Source organism: Salvelinus sp. IW2-2015, linkage group LG19, assembly GCF_002910315.2.
Source record: "Salvelinus sp. IW2-2015 linkage group LG19, ASM291031v2, whole genome shotgun sequence".
NCBI lineage: Eukaryota > Metazoa > Chordata > Actinopteri > Salmoniformes > Salmonidae > Salvelinus > Salvelinus sp. IW2-2015.
Genome location: NC_036859.1, coordinates 814,433 through 834,090, shown reverse-complemented (window position 1 = coordinate 834,090; position 19,658 = coordinate 814,433). Strand labels below are relative to the sequence as shown.

At 42.2% G+C, this 19,658-nt stretch overlaps 2 protein-coding genes across 5 annotated transcripts in view; one reads left to right on the top strand and one right to left on the bottom strand.

Annotated features, from left to right (window-relative positions):
• Nucleotides 1–4,866: 4,866 nt before the first annotated feature.
• LOC111979720 (U6 snRNA-associated Sm-like protein LSm7) lies at nucleotides 4,867–13,002 on the bottom strand. Its single transcript, XM_024010401.2, has 4 exons — nucleotides 12,915–13,002; nucleotides 6,183–6,297; nucleotides 5,875–5,946; nucleotides 4,867–5,596 (listed from the first exon to the last, which is right to left on the bottom strand). The coding sequence occupies exons 1-4, from the start codon at nucleotides 12,918–12,920 to the stop codon at nucleotides 5,454–5,456; spliced, it is 336 nt and encodes a 111-aa protein (XP_023866169.1). The 5' UTR covers nucleotides 12,921–13,002; the 3' UTR covers nucleotides 4,867–5,453.
• Nucleotides 13,003–13,229: 227 nt separating this feature from the next.
• The window catches only part of sppl2 (signal peptide peptidase-like 2), a 48,534-nt gene continuing 42,105 nt past the window's right edge, over nucleotides 13,230–19,658 (top strand). For all 4 annotated transcript variants that reach the window (XR_011481558.1, XM_024009464.2, XM_070448749.1 and 1 more), the window contains exons 1-4: nucleotides 13,230–13,539; nucleotides 17,112–17,228; nucleotides 17,381–17,563; nucleotides 19,434–19,523. Coding sequence is in view for 3 of the 4 variants with exons in the window: in XM_024009464.2 (XP_023865232.1) it covers nucleotides 13,492–13,539; nucleotides 17,112–17,228; nucleotides 17,381–17,563; nucleotides 19,434–19,523 (438 nt within the window). In the remaining variant the exon portion in view is untranslated. The remainder of the gene's footprint in view (nucleotides 13,540–17,111; nucleotides 17,229–17,380; nucleotides 17,564–19,433; nucleotides 19,524–19,658) is intronic.

Sequence of the window (19,658 nt, the reverse complement as noted above, 5' to 3'; positions counted from 1 at the left end):
CGACTGCTCCTGTCTCAGCCTCCAGTATTTATGCTGCAATAGTTTGTGTCAGGGGGCTAGAGTCAGTCTGTTATATCTGGAGTTTTTCTCCTGTCATATCCGGTGTACTGTGTGAGCTTAAGTATGCTCTCTCTAATTCTCTCTCTCGGAGGACCTAAGCACCTAGGACCATGCCTCAGGACTACCTGGCCTGATGACTACTTGCTGTCCCCAGTCCACCTGGTCGTGCTGCTGCTCCAGTTTCAACTGTTCCACCTGCGGCTATGGAACCCTGACCTGTCCACCGGACGTGCTACCTTGTCCCAGACCTGCTATTTTCAACTCTCTAGAGACAGCAGGTGCGGTAGAGATACTCTAAAGGATCGGCTATGAAAAGCCAACTGACATTTACTCCTGAGGTGCTGACCTGTTGCACCCTCTACAACCACTGTGATATTATCTGACCCTGCTGGTCATCTATGAAAATTTTAATATCTTGGCCATGTTCTGTTATAATCTCCACCCGGCACAGCCAAAAGAGGACTGGCCACCCCTCATAGCCTGGTTCCTCTCCAGGTTTCTTCCTAGGTTTCGGCCTTTCTAGGGAGTTTTTACTAGCCACTGTGCTTCTACACCTGCATTGCTTGCTGTTTGGGGTTTTAGGCTGGGTTTCTGTACAGCACTTTGACATCAGCTGATGTAAGAAGGGCTTTTATAAATAATTTGATTGATTGATTCACTGTTATAAGCTAATGTTTTTGATGAATTCCTGGGCTTAACTTCCCATGGAAAATTTCCGTAAAGTTTACGACCCTTTGCAGCCCTAGTCCTGGCACCACTGACAGTTCTGACCTACTCCCTATAGGCTGTCTCATCGTTGTCAGTGATTAGGCCTACCACTGTTGTGTCGTCAGCAAACTTAATGATGGTGTTGGAGTCGTGCTTGGCCACGCAGTCGTGGGTGAACAAGGAGTACAGGAAGGGACTAAGCATCCCCGAGGGGCTCCAGTGTTGAGGATCAGCGTCGCAGATGTTTTTTATTTATTTAACCTTTATTTAACTAGGCAAGTAAGTTAAGAACAAATTCACAACGGCTACGGAGAGCGTGATCACACAGTCGTCCGGAACAGCTGGTGCTCTCACTCATGCTTCAGTGTTGCTCGCCTCAAAGCGAGCATGAAAGGCATTTAGCTCGTCTGGTAGGCTCGCGTCACTGGGCAGCTAGCGGCTGGGTTTTCCTTTGTAGTCCGTAATAGTTTAAGCCCCGCCACATCCGACGAGCGTCAGCGCCAGTGTAGTAGAATGCTGATGAGAGTACAGAGATACAGTCTACATGTGATAAACAAACCAGGAACAGAGATGCATATCACTGATGCACTGAGCTGAGCATACCTGAAGGAACAGAGAGCGAAATTGCTGGATGGTGAGCTGGATGTAAACTACATCACTCATCAACTTCCTGTTTCAGAAGAGAAACTGCAGCAATTCAAAACAGCAACAGCATAAGATGAAGAGTTAAGACTAGTCACAGAAACAGTTAAAGGATGGCCAGGCACGAGAGGGAAAGTTACAAAGAAAATACAGCACTACTGAACTTTCAGAGAGGACTTGACATACTCAGATGGACTGCTGTTCAAAAGTTCAAAACTTGTCGTTCCTCAGATAATGAGAGAAGAAATTATGGAAAAAATCCATGAACACATGGGAACCGTAAAATGCAAGGGATGTTTTGTTCTGGCCAGACACGGCTAAACAGATTGAAGATGTTGTGACAAAATGTGAAGTCTGCAACACACATTAAAACAACAACCAAAGAGAGCCGCTCATGTCTCATCCAGTCCCAGAGAGCTTGGGCAAAAGTTGGAGGGGACCTCTTCCATTACGACACAGATTATCTACTATTTGTGGATAACTACTCAAAATACCCAGAAATCTCCGAGCAGTGGGACAGCAAGTAAACATATCATTACTAAAGTCGATCTTCTCAAGGCATGGGGTGCCCGACCTTTTGTGCTCCGACAATAGAAGACAGTTGGTGAGTCAAGAAATGTCATAGTTCTCTACGAGCTGGGAGTTCAATCATGTCACGTCGAGCCCTAGAGTTCTAGTCAAACGGCCAAGCTGAGAGAGCAGTTCAGACTGTAAAGAACCTGTTGAAAAAAGCACAAGACATCAACAGAGACCCTTACATAGCTCTCCTTAAGTACAGAAACCCACCCCTGGATGGAGTACGTCTCTCGCCTGCACAACTACTAATGGGAAGAAGGCTGAAGACAAAGATTCTGACATCAAAGAGATTGTTAAAGCCAGGACTCTTATCAGCATGTCAGGCACTGTCTCACAAGCAGACAACCGAGACAAAAACACTACTTTGACCAAGGCACACATAAGCTTCCGGTCATGAAGGAAGGAGAACGAGTCAGGATCAGACAAGACAACAAATGGTAACCAGCAATTCTACTTGGAAAACATGACCAGACAAGGTAATAAATAGTACAAACACCAAACTAGAGAATCTACAGAAGAAACCGGAGACACACTCCGAGAGACAGTCAGAAAGAGAGATTAAAAAAAAGTCTAAATTAAGGGAGATGTCATGTATGTACATGTACTTACCTGGAGTGCCTGAAAGTGGCACTGTTACTAATTACTACATGTGATCGTCTGTACTTGCACTTGACCCATGACATCTGATAAACATTGTTCTTCTACCTGCATCCCTTCCTCAGTGTGCTAATATATTACAAAGGTAAAAAGAAAATCCATACACGATAGGGAAAACTAACCTAATCCACTCAAATAAAAATAGTACATTGACAAAAACAAAACAAACTCCCATTTCTTCCTTAAAATCTCCATAGGGCTTGTGACAATACTCCATGCAACTCCTCCCCCAATAAATATTTCAATCCCAGGAACCGCACCCACAATAACATCTATTTTCCTGGACCTTCTTTCCACCTTGGCAGTGCCATTAATAGTCATCTCACAGTTCTGGATGAAATCTCGCGTCTTGTGACGGCCGGCCGCCCAACAACCTGCCCGCTTGACCCTATCCCCTCCTCTCTTCTCCAGACCATTTCCGGAGACCTTCTCCCTTACCTCACCTCGCTCATCAACTCATCCTTGACCGCTGGCTACGTCCCTTCCGTCTTCAAGAGAGCGAGAGTTGCACCCCTTCTGAAAAAACCTACACTCGATCCCTCCGATGTCAAYAACTACAGACCAGTATCCCTTCTTTCTTTTCTCTCCAAAACTCTTGAACGTGCCGTCCTTGGCCAGCTCTCCTGCTATCTCTCTCAGAATGACCTTCTTGATCCAAATCAGTCAGGTTTCAAGACTAGTCATTCAACTGAGACTGCTCTTCTCTGTGTCACGGAGGCGCTCCGCACTGCTAAAGCTAACTCTCTCTCCTCTGCTCTCATCCTTCTAGACCTATCGGCTGCCTTTGATACTGTGAACCATCAGATGCACTATTGTAAAGTGGTTGTTCCACTGGATATCATAAGGTGAATGCACCAATTTGTAAGTCGCTCTGGATAAGAGCGTCTGCTAAATGACTTAAATGTAATGTAAATGTAATTAATCACCATAGCTATAAAGGCCACAATGTCCACCTTCTTAACCTTTGAAATATCTCGGTCCCGCTGGTGAAAGGCAACCCCTACAGTCTGCAGTGAAGGCTTATGCACCACTATGGCCTCTTCTGGAACACCATTTGAACCCTCAACCCTTTTAACAACCGCTGCATGTGAAACGCTCTGGACAGCCCTGACTTTGGCCACCTCATTCTCCTTCACCCTTGTCAGGCATTCCAAAGCAGTTGCTTCCTGGTTCCCACCACAATTGCAACGTGTCACATTTTCATCCATTTTAAAACATGACATGATCTTTTCCATAACTTGGACATCTTGGCATCAGTGGCGACCCGTCATCCAGGGCGGGTGGGGCAGAGCTCCACATTTGTAGCAAAAATAAATAATTCTATTTTTTGGGCTTGCCTGTTTTACATGTTATTTTGGAATTAATACATATCACATATCAGTTTGCAAACAATGTAAAAAAAGATATATAATTCAGTTAATAAAGCTGCATACAGACATGGTCTCTTGTTTTCTTGAGTAAGGCAGCTCCAAAGTGCAGATGTTTCAGCCTAGCTCAGTGCTTTCTGTGGTGGTGGGGCGAGCCAGCTAAATCTGGAGCGTTACGCCGTGATTGGCTCAGTGTTGTGTCACTCGTGGTGCTGGCGCTTGACTTGCACGTACAAATTCAGCACACACAACATTCTATGATAGAATTGTGTTATTTGACATGTCAAATTAAAAGCTTATTTAACACGTCAAATAGCGCTATATGACGTGTATATTTTTTGACACGCAAAGACCTAAACGGTGTTCAATGTGCCTCAACCTAATTAATTTTGCCTACTGTTCTAACTTGGTGGTGCACATATAGCCTATAACCTGTTTTAGAGAAATGTAATCATCGAATATTGTAAGAGCTTCTCATTGTCTACACCTGCTTCTACACCTGCATTACTAGCTGTTTGGGGTTTTAGGCTGGGTGTCTGTACAGCACTTCGAGATATTAGCTGATGTACGAAGGGCTATATAAAATAAAATTGATTGATTGATTATATTGGGACAGCTTTATGTAGGCCCTAACAGTTTGTGAGCATCGTTTGTCACCGCTATAGTGCAATTAATGTTTAGTCTTGTGGGTTTGCTAGCATGCATCCCACTTGTTTTTTTTTTGCCCCACCAAGATTCAAATGCTAAAATTGCCACTGCTTGGCATGTGTATGGGTCTGTTTCATTAATCACAATTATTTACTCCAGTTGGGCCCTATGTTCCATTGAGGCTCAAAGACAATGCAAAACACACGAATAAAGAAAATAGTCAATGTATTACATTTGGAATGTAAAAACATAATATGCCATATCATTCAATCCTGGCCTGACTGGGAAAACAGTAGTAAAAAGTAATAAAACCATTTTCAGTGTTTACCATCACAGCAACAACAAAAAATCTGCAGTCAGAGACACTTCCCCGCCAAAAAATAACATTTAAATCACTATTCTTCAGTTATAAACAAAATACATGCCATCACACCATACCCTGCTAGATCAATATTCAGGTTGGCAACACCAACTAAATTACAACAAAATGATTTTCCTGATTATAGGGACTCAAAGACGTGTGGGGCTGTAAACATGACGTACACCTTGGGGAGATGGGACAGTGGAGCATAGGAGTTAATCTCAATTATATTTAATTGAATCCTCACATCCTCCCTCCTTGTCTCCTTCTCAAAGCACATGGAGTAAATCTTACATTCCCCACCCTCGGATCTTCTCCAATGCATTTTGCGAAGGAGACAAGTAGAGGATGCGAGGAATCAAGGAAATACAATTGACATACACCCCAGCAATTGGACTACTGTGAGGTTATCCGAGAGGAATGAGACTGGCCGACTATCCGTCCTGCTGCTGGATGAAGGGGTTGGGGATGGCTTCCATGCCATCCTGAGGACAGATGAGCACCACGGACGTCCCTCTACAAACCACCAGGCCCAGCTGCCGCGTGTCCTCAGTCAACTTGAACTGGTCGTCAGGATCTGGAAACAACAGAAGGAAGTGACATAACAGGCCAGAGGTCATTGACAGTATGCGCAACTACACCATGAATGACCCAACACAACCTTCTTTATAAAATTGGCAAGTTATGACCTTTTGGTTTCATTGTCAATTTTTTTTTTTTACTGAGGGGCTACATCACATACGTGTTCCATTTAAGTCTGTGGGCAACAGTCTCGTTACAAACCCAGGAGTGCATTTTTACTTCTGTAGAAGTGATATGAGGTCATACAAGCAAGTCTTAGTTTCCGCTACATACCCCGCAAGTACTCGATGGTGCTGTCCAATACCAGGTTCAACAGGGGGTCAAACCCCTTCAGGACTCCACTGGCTGAGACAAATACATTTGGATTATTATCTTGAATGGAATCAGGGAGAAGAACACTAGAGAAAAGGATGAGGACTGTGGCCAGTCATGGAACAGCATTTCCACACAGGCAAAAGTTTGTCAGTGTTCTGTTGTGAAAGCTGCATGTTTTCACATAGTAATGAAGAGGACTAAGTAAATGTTATCTTCACTTTCTTTTCAATAGCTAGATCAAAAGGTAAAAACTGATTTAGGCCTACCCTCTCGTCCTCCCTGAAACTTCACACGGATTTGTTTATCAATGTACTTTGACAGGTCAAAGATACTCTCTTTCTTCTTCTTCTCTCCTTCCTTGTTTCTGTCCTGGTTTCTGTCCTGAAAGGAAAACATTTAGTATATTTATTTAGCACGCTGCTATGATTCAGTCATGAGTTTGCACCTCACGCTAACAAAGATCTCAACCCACTCCATCTCTCGCTAGTAGTGGTCAGAATACTGTAACTAGATTGAAAGACACCTATTTTAAATTTGTAAGAACTATAGAACAGATAGTGGACGATATATTAGGTTTTAAGTTTATGCAGGGCCGGTTCCAGGCATAAGCGACATAAATGGTCGCTTAGGGCCCCTGGCCGCTAGGAAGCCCCGACCTAAAAATATATAAATGTATATACACCAGGAGCAGTTAGTCTTGCAAGCTATCTAAACTTGTAATAATCATCAATGAATACCAACAGGCATGCAAGGCACATGCCCAGGGCGCGGACCTCAAGGGGGCCATCATTGATTTTGTTGGTCATTCTCAATCAAATATCATATTAACATGGCATAACTCATGACAAAATTTGTAGAATTGCAGGGAATAAGCTGTAAAACTGCAACAACAAAAAAATCTCTGCCCCATGGCAAAAGGAGTAGAATTGCACAAAATGTGTAGAATTGCAGAAAACTTGCTTTAAAACTACAACATTAGCTAGGTTTCCATCCAATTGGCATCAGATTTTTGTGAATATTCTACAAATCGGCATTAAAAACAATATGCACATTTTCCAACACAGGTGTGTTTCCATCAAATTGACTTGTTGTAGATAAAAGGCTGTGCATGATGACGTAGTGCACATAAAAATTACTTTTGTGGTTAAATTGTACCGAATAAAAACAAAGTTAAATGGGTTTCCATCGCATTTTCAACTCTACTGATGGTTTTGTCACAAAATAATTGCATTAAATAGCGATTGTGCCCACTCTGGTCTTGGCACGTGCACTCTAGCCAACAACTGGCAGATACAGTACAGGTAGCCTAGTACATGATGACATTATTATGGACATAAGAGCTCAGGGGGGGGGGGGGGGGGGTCATTCGGGGCTCCCGAGTGGCGCAGCGGTCTAAGGCACTGCATCTCAGTGCTAGAGGCGTCACTACAGACACCCTGGTTCAAATCCAGGCTGTATCACAACCGGCCGTGAATGGGAGTCCGATAGTGCGGTTGAACAATTGGCCCAGCGTTGGCCGGATTTGGCCGGTGTAGGCCGCCATTGTAAATAAGAATTTGTTCTTAACTGACATGCCTAGTTAAATAGGTTAAATACATTTTTCAAAAATCTAATAATAATAATAATAATTTGGCAGCCAAGCATCGATCATCATGTCACCAGAAGAAGACCATCAATATTTATTGGAAAGGAGTAATTTATTCATTTTAGAGGTATTTGACCCAGTTATGTTAGAGACGTGAAGATTTACATACATTGTCAACCTGACAATTTCTAATGATTATTTATCAATTCAATAATGTTTGAATAACAAGTATTAGGTAAATCTGCAATAATAATTTTAAGTAAAAATAACAATTACGTGTAACTACTGTTCAAAATTAATTAAGTAGGTCTAAATACCTTGAGTGCAAAAGCTCATCCAAGTTTACTTCGATATGATGGTTATTATATCAACATTTTCGCATAAAAGCGTTTCCCCCGCCATTTCTTGCATAATGAATTTTACTGACACAAAAAGATCCCACCTTATCTTGAGTGTTTTGTTGACACTTGGAAAGTCTACAGACAAATTAGCTATTTCCTTTAGGCCTGTCATGACATTTTTTATCCAACATGTACTTTACTCGCATAAAAAGGTTAGATGGAAACCTGGTTATTTTCTCTACGGCAAAATTTCTAATGGGAAAATGTGTACTATCGCAGGAATGTAATGTCAAGAAGGGGGCTGTCATGCCAAATAGTGTCCCCCTCTACGTCACAATGGGATTCGATGAGCTTTAGATTCGGTTGCTAGAATTTGAAACGTTCTGACCGGATTACGTAATGAACCAAAGCGTCCGTTGCTATGCTGGTTGCTTGGCTCCAATTTACCTCGTAGGTTGCGGGCAGTTCTAATTCTATTTCACCACATAAACGCTCGCTCAGTCTGGTCAAAGTTATTACCTCAGAATTGCCACTGGGTGGCAACCAAATCCAAAAAGGCTAGAGTTTATGGAAGAAATGATCCACTCTGCCATTTTTTTGCAGCTACCCTTGGTACATGCAGTCTCCTGAGTTGGCCACTAGTAGGAACTGCGCCTCCGTTTTTCACCTTCATTGATAAATGCACGGAGTTTCTGGTTGTCCAAAGGTGTATTCATTACGTATTGCAACGGAAACAGTTGAAGAACCAATCGGAACGAGGTAACTACCTGAATTTGTCCAATAAACTAGTTTTCGTTGCAAAACATTTTATGTTTGGAGTAAACGGTTTCTGTTGCAAAGCGTTTTTCAACAGAATATGAGTAATGAATACACCCCAGTTTTTCGAAATAAATTTGGATGCTTGTACACTGAACAAAAATATAAACCCTACATGCAATAATGTCTAAGATTTTACTGAGTTGCAGTTCATATAATGAAATCAGTCAATTGAAATCAATTCATTAGGCCCTAATCTATGGATTTCACATGACTGGGAATACAGATACGCATCTGTTGGGTCAGAGATACCTTACAAAAAAAGGTAGGGGCGTAGAGCCGAAAACCAGTCAGTATCTGGTGTGATCAACATTTGCCTCATGCAGCGCGACACATCTCCTTCGCATAGAGTTGATCAGGCTGTTGATTGTGGCCTGTGGAATGTTGTCTCACTTCTCTTCAATGGCTGTGCGAAGTTGCTGGATATTGGCGGGAACTGGACCACACTGTCTTACACGTCGATTCAGAGCATCTCAAAACATGCTCAATGGGTGACATGTCTTATGAGTATGCAGGCCATGAAAGAACTGGGACATTTTCAGCTTCCAGGAATTGTGTACAAATCCTTGCAACATGGGGCCGTGCATTATCATGTTGAAACATGATGGCGGCTACCAGGATCTCGTCACAGTATTTCAGTATCTCCGTGCATTCAAATTGCCATCAATAAAATGCAATTGTGTTCGTTGTCCGTAGCTTATGCCTCCCCATACCATAACCCCACCATGGGGCACTCTGTTCAGCAAACCGCTCGCCTACACAATGCCATACACACCGTCTGCCCGGTACAGTTGAAACCGGGATTCATCCATGAAGAGCACACTTCTCCAGCGTGCCAATGGCCATCGATGAGCATTTGCCCACTGAAGCTTAATTGCAGTCAGGTCAAGACCCGGATGAGGTTGACGAGCATGCAGGTGAGCTTCCCTGAGATGGTTTGTGCAGAAAGTCTTTGGTTGTGCAAAACCACAGTTTCATTAGCGTTCCTAGTGGCTGGTCTCGGAACGATCCCGCAGATGAAGAAGCCGGATGTGGAGGTCCTGGGCTGGTGTAGTTACAGATGGTCTGTGGTTGTGAGGCCGGTTGGACGTACTGCCAAATTCTCTAAAACAACGTTGGTGGTCGGCTTATCAAATCAAATTGTATTTGTCACATGCTCCGAATGCAACAGGTGTAGACCTTACCGTGAAATGCTTACTTACAAGACCTTAACAAACAATGCATTTTCAAGAAGAAAAAAAAGAGAAAAAAATTGCAATGAAATAACAATAACGAGGCTATATATAGGGGATACCATACAGGTTAATCGAGGTAATTTAGGTAACATGTACATGTAGGTAGGGGTAAAGTGACTATGCATAGATAATAAACAGCAAGTAGCAGTAGCGTAAAAAAAGGTGGGGGACAATGCAAATAGTACGGGGAGATAAAGTAACATTCAATTCTCTGGCAACAGCTGTTACCAATTGCACACTCCCTCAAAACATGAGACATCTGTGTCATTGTGGCCTTTTATTGTCCCCAGCACAAGGTGAAGCTGTGTAATGATCATGCTGTTTAATCAGCTTCTTGATAATCCATCCACCTAACAGGTGTAGCATATCTTGGCAAAGGAGTGCTCCTTAACAGGCAGTGCTTGACTTGGGCGGGAGCTGTTTGAAGGCTGTACCGACACTTCACATTTTTTGGGAATTGCATACCGGCTCCTCTATAAAAAACAAAAATAGCCTATCACTGGCTCCAGATGCACACACCAAGGCCAAAAAGGTTAATCAAAGCGGAATGAATGCGGGAACTTCATTGAATAGCAATGGAGAGTGGGTATTCATTTCTTGATTCCGCTTTGTTCAAGTTTATTTGCCTCTAATCTGTGAATCTGTGTGTGACAGTAGGCTTTTCGAGATTGCGCAGATTGAAAATGTGCCAGCCTGAATGGCATGATGCGATGCGCTGTTCCAAATTGTCAAATGAGGGTTTGTACGGTCACGAAAAGTCATGGAAATTAGTTTCAGAATTGCTGTTAATGTAATTCATGAAAACACACTTTAAATATGATCAATCAATTAAACAAGTACATATCAGCCAATATCGGCCAACACCCTGTCGTTCTCAACCAACATCAAGGCGGTGACCCGTTCCTGTAGGTTCATGCTCTACAACATTCGCAGAGTACGACCCTGCCTCACACAGGAAAGCGGCGCAGGTCCTAATCCAGGCACTTGTCATCTCCCGTCTGGATTACTGCAACTCGCTGTTGGCTGGGCTCCCTGCCTGTGCCATTAAACCCCTACAACTCATCCAGAACGCCGCAGCCCGTCTGGTGTTCAACCTTCCCAAGTTCTCTCACGTCACCCCGCTCCTCCGCTCTCTCCACTGGCTTCCAGTTGAAGCTCACATCCGCTACAAGACCATGGTGCTTGCCTACGGAGCTGTGAGGGGAACGGCACCTCCGTACCTTCAAGCTCTGATCAGGCCCTACACCCAAACAAGGGCACTGCGTTCATCCACCTCTGCCCTGCTCGCCTCCCTACCTCTGAGGAAGTACAGTTCCCGCTCAGCCCAGTCAAAACTGTTCGCTGCTCTGGCACCCCAATGGTGAACAAACTCCCTCACGACGCCAGGTCAGCGGAGTCAATCACCACCTTCCGGAAACACCTGAAACCCCACCTCTTTAAGGAATACCTAGATAGGATAAAGTAATCCTTCTAACCCCCCCCCCCCTTAAAGAGTTAGATGCCACTATTGTAAAGTGGTTGTTCCACTGGATATCATAAGGTGAATGCACCAATTTGTAAGTCGCTCTGGATAAGAGCGTCTGCTAAATGACTTAAATGTAAATGTAAATCGGAATCACCCTTCAGTGCAGGTCTATGGTGCTGTGTGTGTGCCAGTGAGTGTGGGCTGTTGCCCGAGAGAGAGAGCGCGACATTTCAGAAGCAGGTATAAAATAACGACAGACTAACTAGATCACCAATTCAAAACATAACTAGTAGCAGTTGTCTCGCTAGGTAACTATAGTTAACTAAGCATTCATTTCGTTGTTGCCTTTCCACCTGCACTGTAGAGCCTAAATACATCTGCACAGTTGGAAAGCTGGGATTCTCCTCTATTAAACATTAGCCATGTCATTGCGACAACGTTAAAAATATTCTAGGAGTAGCCTAATTGACAAATAACTTGCTGTGCATAGATCTCCCCAGAAGCATTAGTATTTCAGCCTTATATATAAACATGCCTAGTTAGATATCTTGCTTTGAAGTAGCCTACTGTATCCATTTGATCCCTGATTTATTGAATGGGGGAATAATTTTATAAAGACAAATGTATTTGGTTGTAATGTTGAAAAAGCCTGCACAAGCAGGAGCTCTCCAGATGGAGGGTTGACCACATGTTAACAACATGTGACTAACAGTGCAGTTCTACGTGAGGGACTAAGTGCCTTGATTAAGGGCACAACCACTGTAGAAGGTGGTATGTCTACATCACACAGAGCAACTTTCCAGTGCCAATAATACTTACTTTTTCATGTAGGCTATAATAATAGTTATGAACATTTGGTTAGAAGTCATGGAAAATTTGTATAAACCGTTAACAGTGAATAATCAGGTCTGTCTAGCATAATGTCATTTGTGAATTTCAGTTAACATAGTCTAATGGACCGATTTGGAAAAAGACAGCTCATGCACTTCTTCCACCCTAAGTCAAACACTGCTAACAGGGATGTAAACAGTTGTGCACAACATTTTAGAAATACGATTTGAGCGCATATAACATTTCTGGGATATTTTATTTCAGCTCATGAAACATGGGACCAACACTTTACATGTTGCGTTAAAATGTTAGTTCAGTATAAAAGCCTCTACCAAATATGCCCTGTTTGGTTTTTGTAGTAGACGGCCCATCATTCTCAGACAACTTGAGTTCATTTGATGATCGTTTTTTTTTATGTCTATACGGAATTTTCTTATGTAGTCTAACGTTGCACGTTTTGCTGAATATATTGTCGTCATCTGCAACGTCCCAACGGGGTTTCAAGAGATGTATTCAAGTGGGTGGATATTTTTTCTTTTGTCGGTTTCATTGACAACACGATGCAATCTAAATATGTCTACTCTGCCCTCACTTGCTAGTTACCAGAATACTGATGCTAGATTGAAAGAGACACGTATTTCCAATCGCTAAGTAAATAATATACAATAGTCAATAAATAGTTTACGACGATTTAAAAAAGTTTATGGAAGATATGATTGACTCACCGCCATTTTTAAACTGTTCCAGCCAAGTCTTTCGAACTCCAACCCTTGACCCGGAAGAAGCAAAATAATCAATTTTTAGCTCAGCTGTTTCAAGTTGTTTCTATATACATTAAATCAAATTTAGCCTATTTTTAGACCAATTTTAACTCGTCAATGTATTGTAAACCACAAGTTTAGCTAGTATGCTGACAGAAAACACCTGGATTTTATCGCAATAATTTCATTGGCATCGATGTAAACCAATCAAAATGTATATACCTCGGCGATGGATCAAAATCAACCAATGATAAACGCATTTGTTAATATGGGCGGGAGCTGGCAAAACAGCTGGTGTTGAGCAGTGGGTATCATACAAATTAATGAAAACAAAAATTAGCTTTTTGGTCTTAATTTAAGGTTAAGGTTAGGCATAAGGTTAGCAGTGTAGTTAAGGTTCGGTTTAAAATCAGATTTTAAGAAGATACTTTTTAGAAATAGGCGGAGTTTAGCCATACTTATGATTTTGTGGCTGTGGTAACTAGGCACGACCGGACCAGAGCAGTGCGGGTAATGGGGAGATAACAATAAGCTAAGCAACATGAAGGTTTCGCTAAACCTGGTTTGGGCAGTTATTCTCATAAAACAGGTGAGATTGGTCTCATGTCTATTCACCCAATATTGTGTGGCCTTAATCTGTAAAACAATCTAAACAGTCAGTACTTGTACTTTTGTCGAGGTGTTAATTAGTGTGCATGCTAACATACCCCAACGATTGAGTACAAATCAAATCACATTTTATTTGTCACATGCGCCGAATACAGCAGGTGTAGACCTTACCGTGAAATGCGTACTTTAAAAAACAACAACAATGCAGTTAAAGAAATAGAGTTTAGAAGATATTTAGTAAATAAACTAAATCAAATCAAAAAGTAACACAAGAAAATTACATAACAATAACGAGGCTATATATAGGGGGTACCGGTACCGAGTCAATGTGCTGGGATACAGGTTAGTCGAGGTACAGTAGGGCGCTGAGAATATTCGTAGCTACACAGGGCTCTTTTTATTGTGTATTTATTTAACCTTTATTTAACTGGCAAGTCAGTTAAGAACAAATTGTTTTTTACAACGAACCCTCCCCAAACCCTGACGATGCTGGGCCAATTGTGTGCTGCCACATGGGAATCCTGATCACGGCCGGTTGTGATACAGCCCGTGATTGAACCCGGGTCTGTAGTGACACCTCTAGCACTGCGATGCAGTGCATTACATGCTGACCACACCGCTCGCATCGCGTGTGCATCAACGAGCGTCTCCGTACCCAGACGCTAAAATAGAACTTGGTTCTATGTGTGACACTTGACATGTGCAAGTCCTGCCTCTCCCATCTCCTCATTGGTTTTTAGGAGCAAATACCCACTTGGGTGATTGAAAGATGAACTGAGGTCCACACTCCAGTCCAGTTGGTAGTGGTAATGCACCTTAAAGTTGGTTGCCAACCGCCATATAAAGCCCAAAGAAGAAGAAGCCAGAAGGAGGAGAGATTACTAGAAACTAACTCAGTTTACCCCTTTATCTGTGGATTAATTGTCAGAGTAGATGGCCTTGTGCATTTCAGGTAAAATAACAACCACATTTTTATATCCCAGGACAACAGAAAGCTAGCGAGCTAAATTGCCATAAATGTTTAATGCTTTTCGACCTGTCTTCAAATTAATGTAGTTGGTTCAGAGTTTATTTTGATATTTCAACCTGTGTCCTGATCGCGTCTAGTGTGGGTGGACAAAATCAACATGCGCGCGAAGACGCACGCGGGTGGTCTGTTCAGCATGTTAGACCGCTGCGCCACTCAGGGTCTGCTAGACGTCCTCTGTAAATCCTTGTGTGACATGACTTTGATCATTTAAGTATCGCGGTGGTTTAAGATGAATTTCCTAATCGTTTATACACCTCTCATATCGTGTCTGCTGGTATTGTCACTTTGAGAAATATCTAGCTAAGCTTGTGCATAAGAGTAAAGCTAGCTAGCTAACGTTAACTGGTGTTGGAAAGATGCAGTACTGCACCGCACCAACAGTTAACTTTAGTGTGGCCAGTCTTAAAGACAATTTATGCTTGCTCTGGAAATACGAACCAGAGGCTCCATACGGAGGGTAGGTCCTGAATAAACACAAATTCACTTCCTTGACAACTTCATTCACAACCAGGCTGGGATTAAAATACCAATTTGTAAGTCGCTCTGGATAAGAGCGTCTGCTAAATGACTTAAATGTAAATGTAAATGTAAAAATATAGGATAAAACACACATCACGACAAGAGAGACACCACAACACTACATAAAGAGAGACCTATGGCAACATAGCATGGTAGCAACACCACATGACAACAACATGGCAGCAACACAACATAGTAGCAGCACAAAACATGCTAGACATTATTGGGCACAGACAACAGCACAAAGGCAAGAAGGTAGAGACAACAATACATCACGCGTAGCAGCCACAACTGTCAGTAAGAGTGTCCATGATTGAGTCTTTGAAATAAGAGATGGAGATAAAACAGTCCAGTTGAGTGTTTGTTGCAGCTCGTTCCAGTCGCTAGCTGCAGCAAACTGAAAAGGAGACCAACCCATGGATGTGTGTGCTTTGGGGAGCTTTAACAGAATGTGACTGGCAACACGGTTGTTGTATGTGGAGGATGATGACTGCAGTAGATATCACAGATAGGGGGGAGTGAGGCCTAAGAGTTTTGTAAATAAGCATCAACTAGTGGGTCTTGCGACGGGTTTACAGAGATGACCACTTTACAGAGGAGTGTTTTTTTTAATTTAATCATCTTTGAAATGCAAGAGAAAGTTCACAATGTATTATTCCAGGTTAGGCTCAATTTAGATTTTGGCCACTAGATGACAGCAGTGTATGTGCAACGTTTTAGACTGATCCAATGAACCATTGCATTTCTGTTCAAAATGTTTTATCAAGACTGCCCAAATGTGCCTAATTGGTTTATTAATACATTTTCACGTTCATAACTGTGCACTCTCCTCAAACAATAGCATGGTATTCTTTCGCTGTAATAGCTACTGTAAATTGGACTGCAGTTAGATTAACAAGAATTTAAGCTTTCTGCCCATATCAGACATGTCTATGTCCTGGGAAATGTTCTTGTTACTTAAAACGTCATGCGACTCACATTAGCGCACGTTAGCTCTTCCGTCCCGTGGGGGGAGACACCGATCCCGTAGAGGTTAAAACTATAATTTTGATATCATTTATGGTCAGTCCTTGCATCGTAGCTCTGTCTATGAATTTGAGGGTGGTTACATTTCTCCAGCCCTATCAGCTTTTTACCGAAACAGGGGCGGGGACACGCCTTTGTTATTGTTTCTACTGCTGATTGTCACTTAAGTCCAAGGACCTTGTTATTTTCAGAGGTAGACTGGCTCTGGCAGCCAAAACAGCAAAATACTCCATCTAAACGTGTGTCGATTCTCAATTTAGATACCGTTCTAGAAACATAAAGCCCTTTAATATTACATCAAAATAATTTGTCAAATGCAAAATATACACTTACAGTACAGTGTTATAACCGGCTTCATCACAGTTGCAGCCGACAGTATATTTTTGGTGACAACACGCTTCTGGCGGCCTTCTTCCGTTACACAGGTGTTCGGAGCATGCTAGAGAGCTAATTAGGACAGGTAGTCCCTCTGTCTTCCGTAAACGTGCTCTAACATGGAGATATGGCTGTGTGGGAACACTAACCCTGTAAAAGTGTGTGTCAATTTAACCTGTAGTTTAAAAAAAATGATTTCTTGCTTATATGAAAGATACGGTCCTTATGCTTACTGCAAGCGATGCGTGTTTAATGTTCAGATCAGTGGGGGCTACTGAGGGGAGGACGGCTCATAATAATGTCTTGAATGGAGTCAATGGAATGGTATCCTACACATCAAAGACGTGGTTTCCATGTGGTTGATACCACTCCTTTGACTCCATTCCAGCCGTTATTATGAGCCGTCCTCCCCTCAGCAGCCTCCACTGGTTCTGATTGAGTGTCGGGGCTCGGTCTGAACATTACACCTTCGTCCAACGACTCTTACGTGTAATGTAATGGAACTGAGAGTCATTATCAAGGTCAAGGCCAGTCTATGAAACATCTTCAGTTCTTCTGACCACTGTCACCGTCTGTTAATAATCTTCATTCTCTTATGCAAGGTTGTCGGGGAATACGGCATGGCCCATTTCAGAAACAAAGGCCAGAGCAAAGGAAAAGATTACTGCATCTTCTTCAACTCCCAATGGGCTCGTCTACCTCAGCATCTCAACAAAGCAGTAAGTGGTGGAGTAACCTAACTTCTCGAGAGATGTCGGACAAACATTTGTGTGTGTTTGTGCTCTATGCTGGATACTCTCGAAACACAGCCGCCCTGACAAGTTGAAACATTGCGAGCGGCCCCCATTGTTAACCTATCCTTTGTCTCCAGTCCCGTCTCCAGATCTATGACCTGACACCGTCAGTCCTGTGTTCCTCATCGGACGTCCCGGAGGGGGGCTTCCCCAATCGTATCCCCATGGTAATGAGGGGGAACTGCACTTTCTACGAGAAGGTCCGCCTGGCCCAGCTCAACGGAGCTAAAGGCCTGCTCATCATCAGCAAAGACAGACTGGTAAGAGGTGAATCGTTCTTCAAAGACGGGCTGGTAAGAGTCATCCAATGGTGTATTGGAGGGTAAAACCAAATTTGTGTTCACCCACCTTTTGCAGAAAAAAAGGCATTGAAAGTATAGGGAGCGCAACTTTACTTACTGCGAATGGCAATCGGCGTTTACAACTACATTACTGGTCATATCATTCAGGAAAGACCGGCTGGTAAGAGTCAACTCATTTAGCAAAGACAAGCTGGTAAGAGACTACTCATATCATAGACAGGCTGGCATGAATCAACTCATATCATTCAGAAAAGACAGGCTAGTAAGAGTCAAACTATATCATTCAGCAAGTCCTATCATGTTAGCCTGTGGTTCCATACTTGTCTATGTTCTTTAGCGATCTCTCCTGTTTCCTTTGATCTTCACTACTGCAGTTCTAATAGGCTTGGAAGGAGAGAAGCAGAATAAGAGCATTGGAACACACCTTAGTATCCAGGTTATACAGTCACCACAAATTATTGGCACCCTTGATAAAGATGAGCAAAAAATACTATAAATAAATGATATAAATACACTGTGCTATATTGTATGAAAAATTATACAATTGCTTCGAGAAATAGAGTTTGTTTAAGAAGTAATATGTTTTCTCAAATATGTGTCAAAATTATTGGCACCACTAAAGATTCTTAGAAATTAAATCAAACAAAATGAAATCTGCAATAACATTCTACTTAAAAAAATAAAAAATAAAAAAGTTCTCAGTTTGTACTGTATTGTGGTCTTCCCGTTTCACTGGGGGTATAAAAAAATTGGTAACACGCATGTACAACGTCTTATCCATCAAGACAAATGGTTGTTCGCCTTCATAAATCAGGCATTAGGTACAACAAAAATTGCTAGAAAAATGAACACTTACCACTATTAGGGCAACAATTAAGAAGTTTAAAACCACTGGAACAGTGGTCAACTTGCCTGGTATTGGACGCAAGTGTCCCCATGCACAGTGAAGAAGATGGTTTGGGAGTCAAAGAAAAATCTAAGAGCCAAAGTTGGAAAATTACAGAACTTGGTATCTTCGGGTCACTAAGTCACCAGTGGTGGGTTTGGCGTCAAAATAAGTATGCAGAAAATATCCTCATACCTACTGGTACCTACCTATATGGTGGTGGATCTTTTGATGTTATGCGGCTGATTTGCTTCCACTGGTCCTGGGGCCCTTGGTAGAGTTCCTGATGCCGTTGACCTGAACAAGTACCAGGATATTTTAGCCAAAAACCTGTCTGATTCTGCCAGGAGGCCGAAACTTGTGGATCAATAACCCCAAGTACACTTCAAAATTCACAATGAAATGGTTAATTGACCACAAAATCCACATTTTGCATTGGCCATCTGTCTCCTGACTCGAACCTGATTTTAAAAATCTGTGGTTTAAATGGAAGAGGGCGGTCCATAAGTGCAGACTGAAGGATATCAAGGATCTGGAAATATTCTGTTTGGAGGAATGGTCTAAGATCCTTCCCAATGTGTTCTCCAAATTCACGAAATATTTTTGAAAAATATGCCGGAGTATTAAAAACAGAGCTGCCAATAATTTTGACACCTATTTTCTGGTTGTTTTACTTGTTAAACAAAAATATTTCTCTGAGCAATTGCATTAGTTTAACATAATATAATTTTAGCATACAATATAGCACAGTATTTGTATTATTTATTTTATACAGACTTTTTTGCTTTGTCAAGGGTGCCAATTATTTTGGAGGTGACTGTAGGACATCGTGTGTATCTGTCCTAGTAGCCTACTTGGTGTATGAATAATAGATTGAATATAGATTTTTCTAAAAGGCTTTTGGTTCTGTACAGTATTTGCTCATTTATTTTTCCTGATAAGACCCCACCGGCAGGAAACAAGACTCAGTATGAGAAGATTGACATCCCTGTGGCGCTGCTCAGCTACACTGACATGCTGGACATCAGTAAGGTGAGAGGGGAGACCAACCAATATTAGCCTAGGTACCAGCCATCATGCTTGTTTGGCATGACAAGGAGTGGAATGATGGCACAAACAGATCTGGGACCAGGCTACATCAACACTGTTCAGCAAGGCACAATGTGG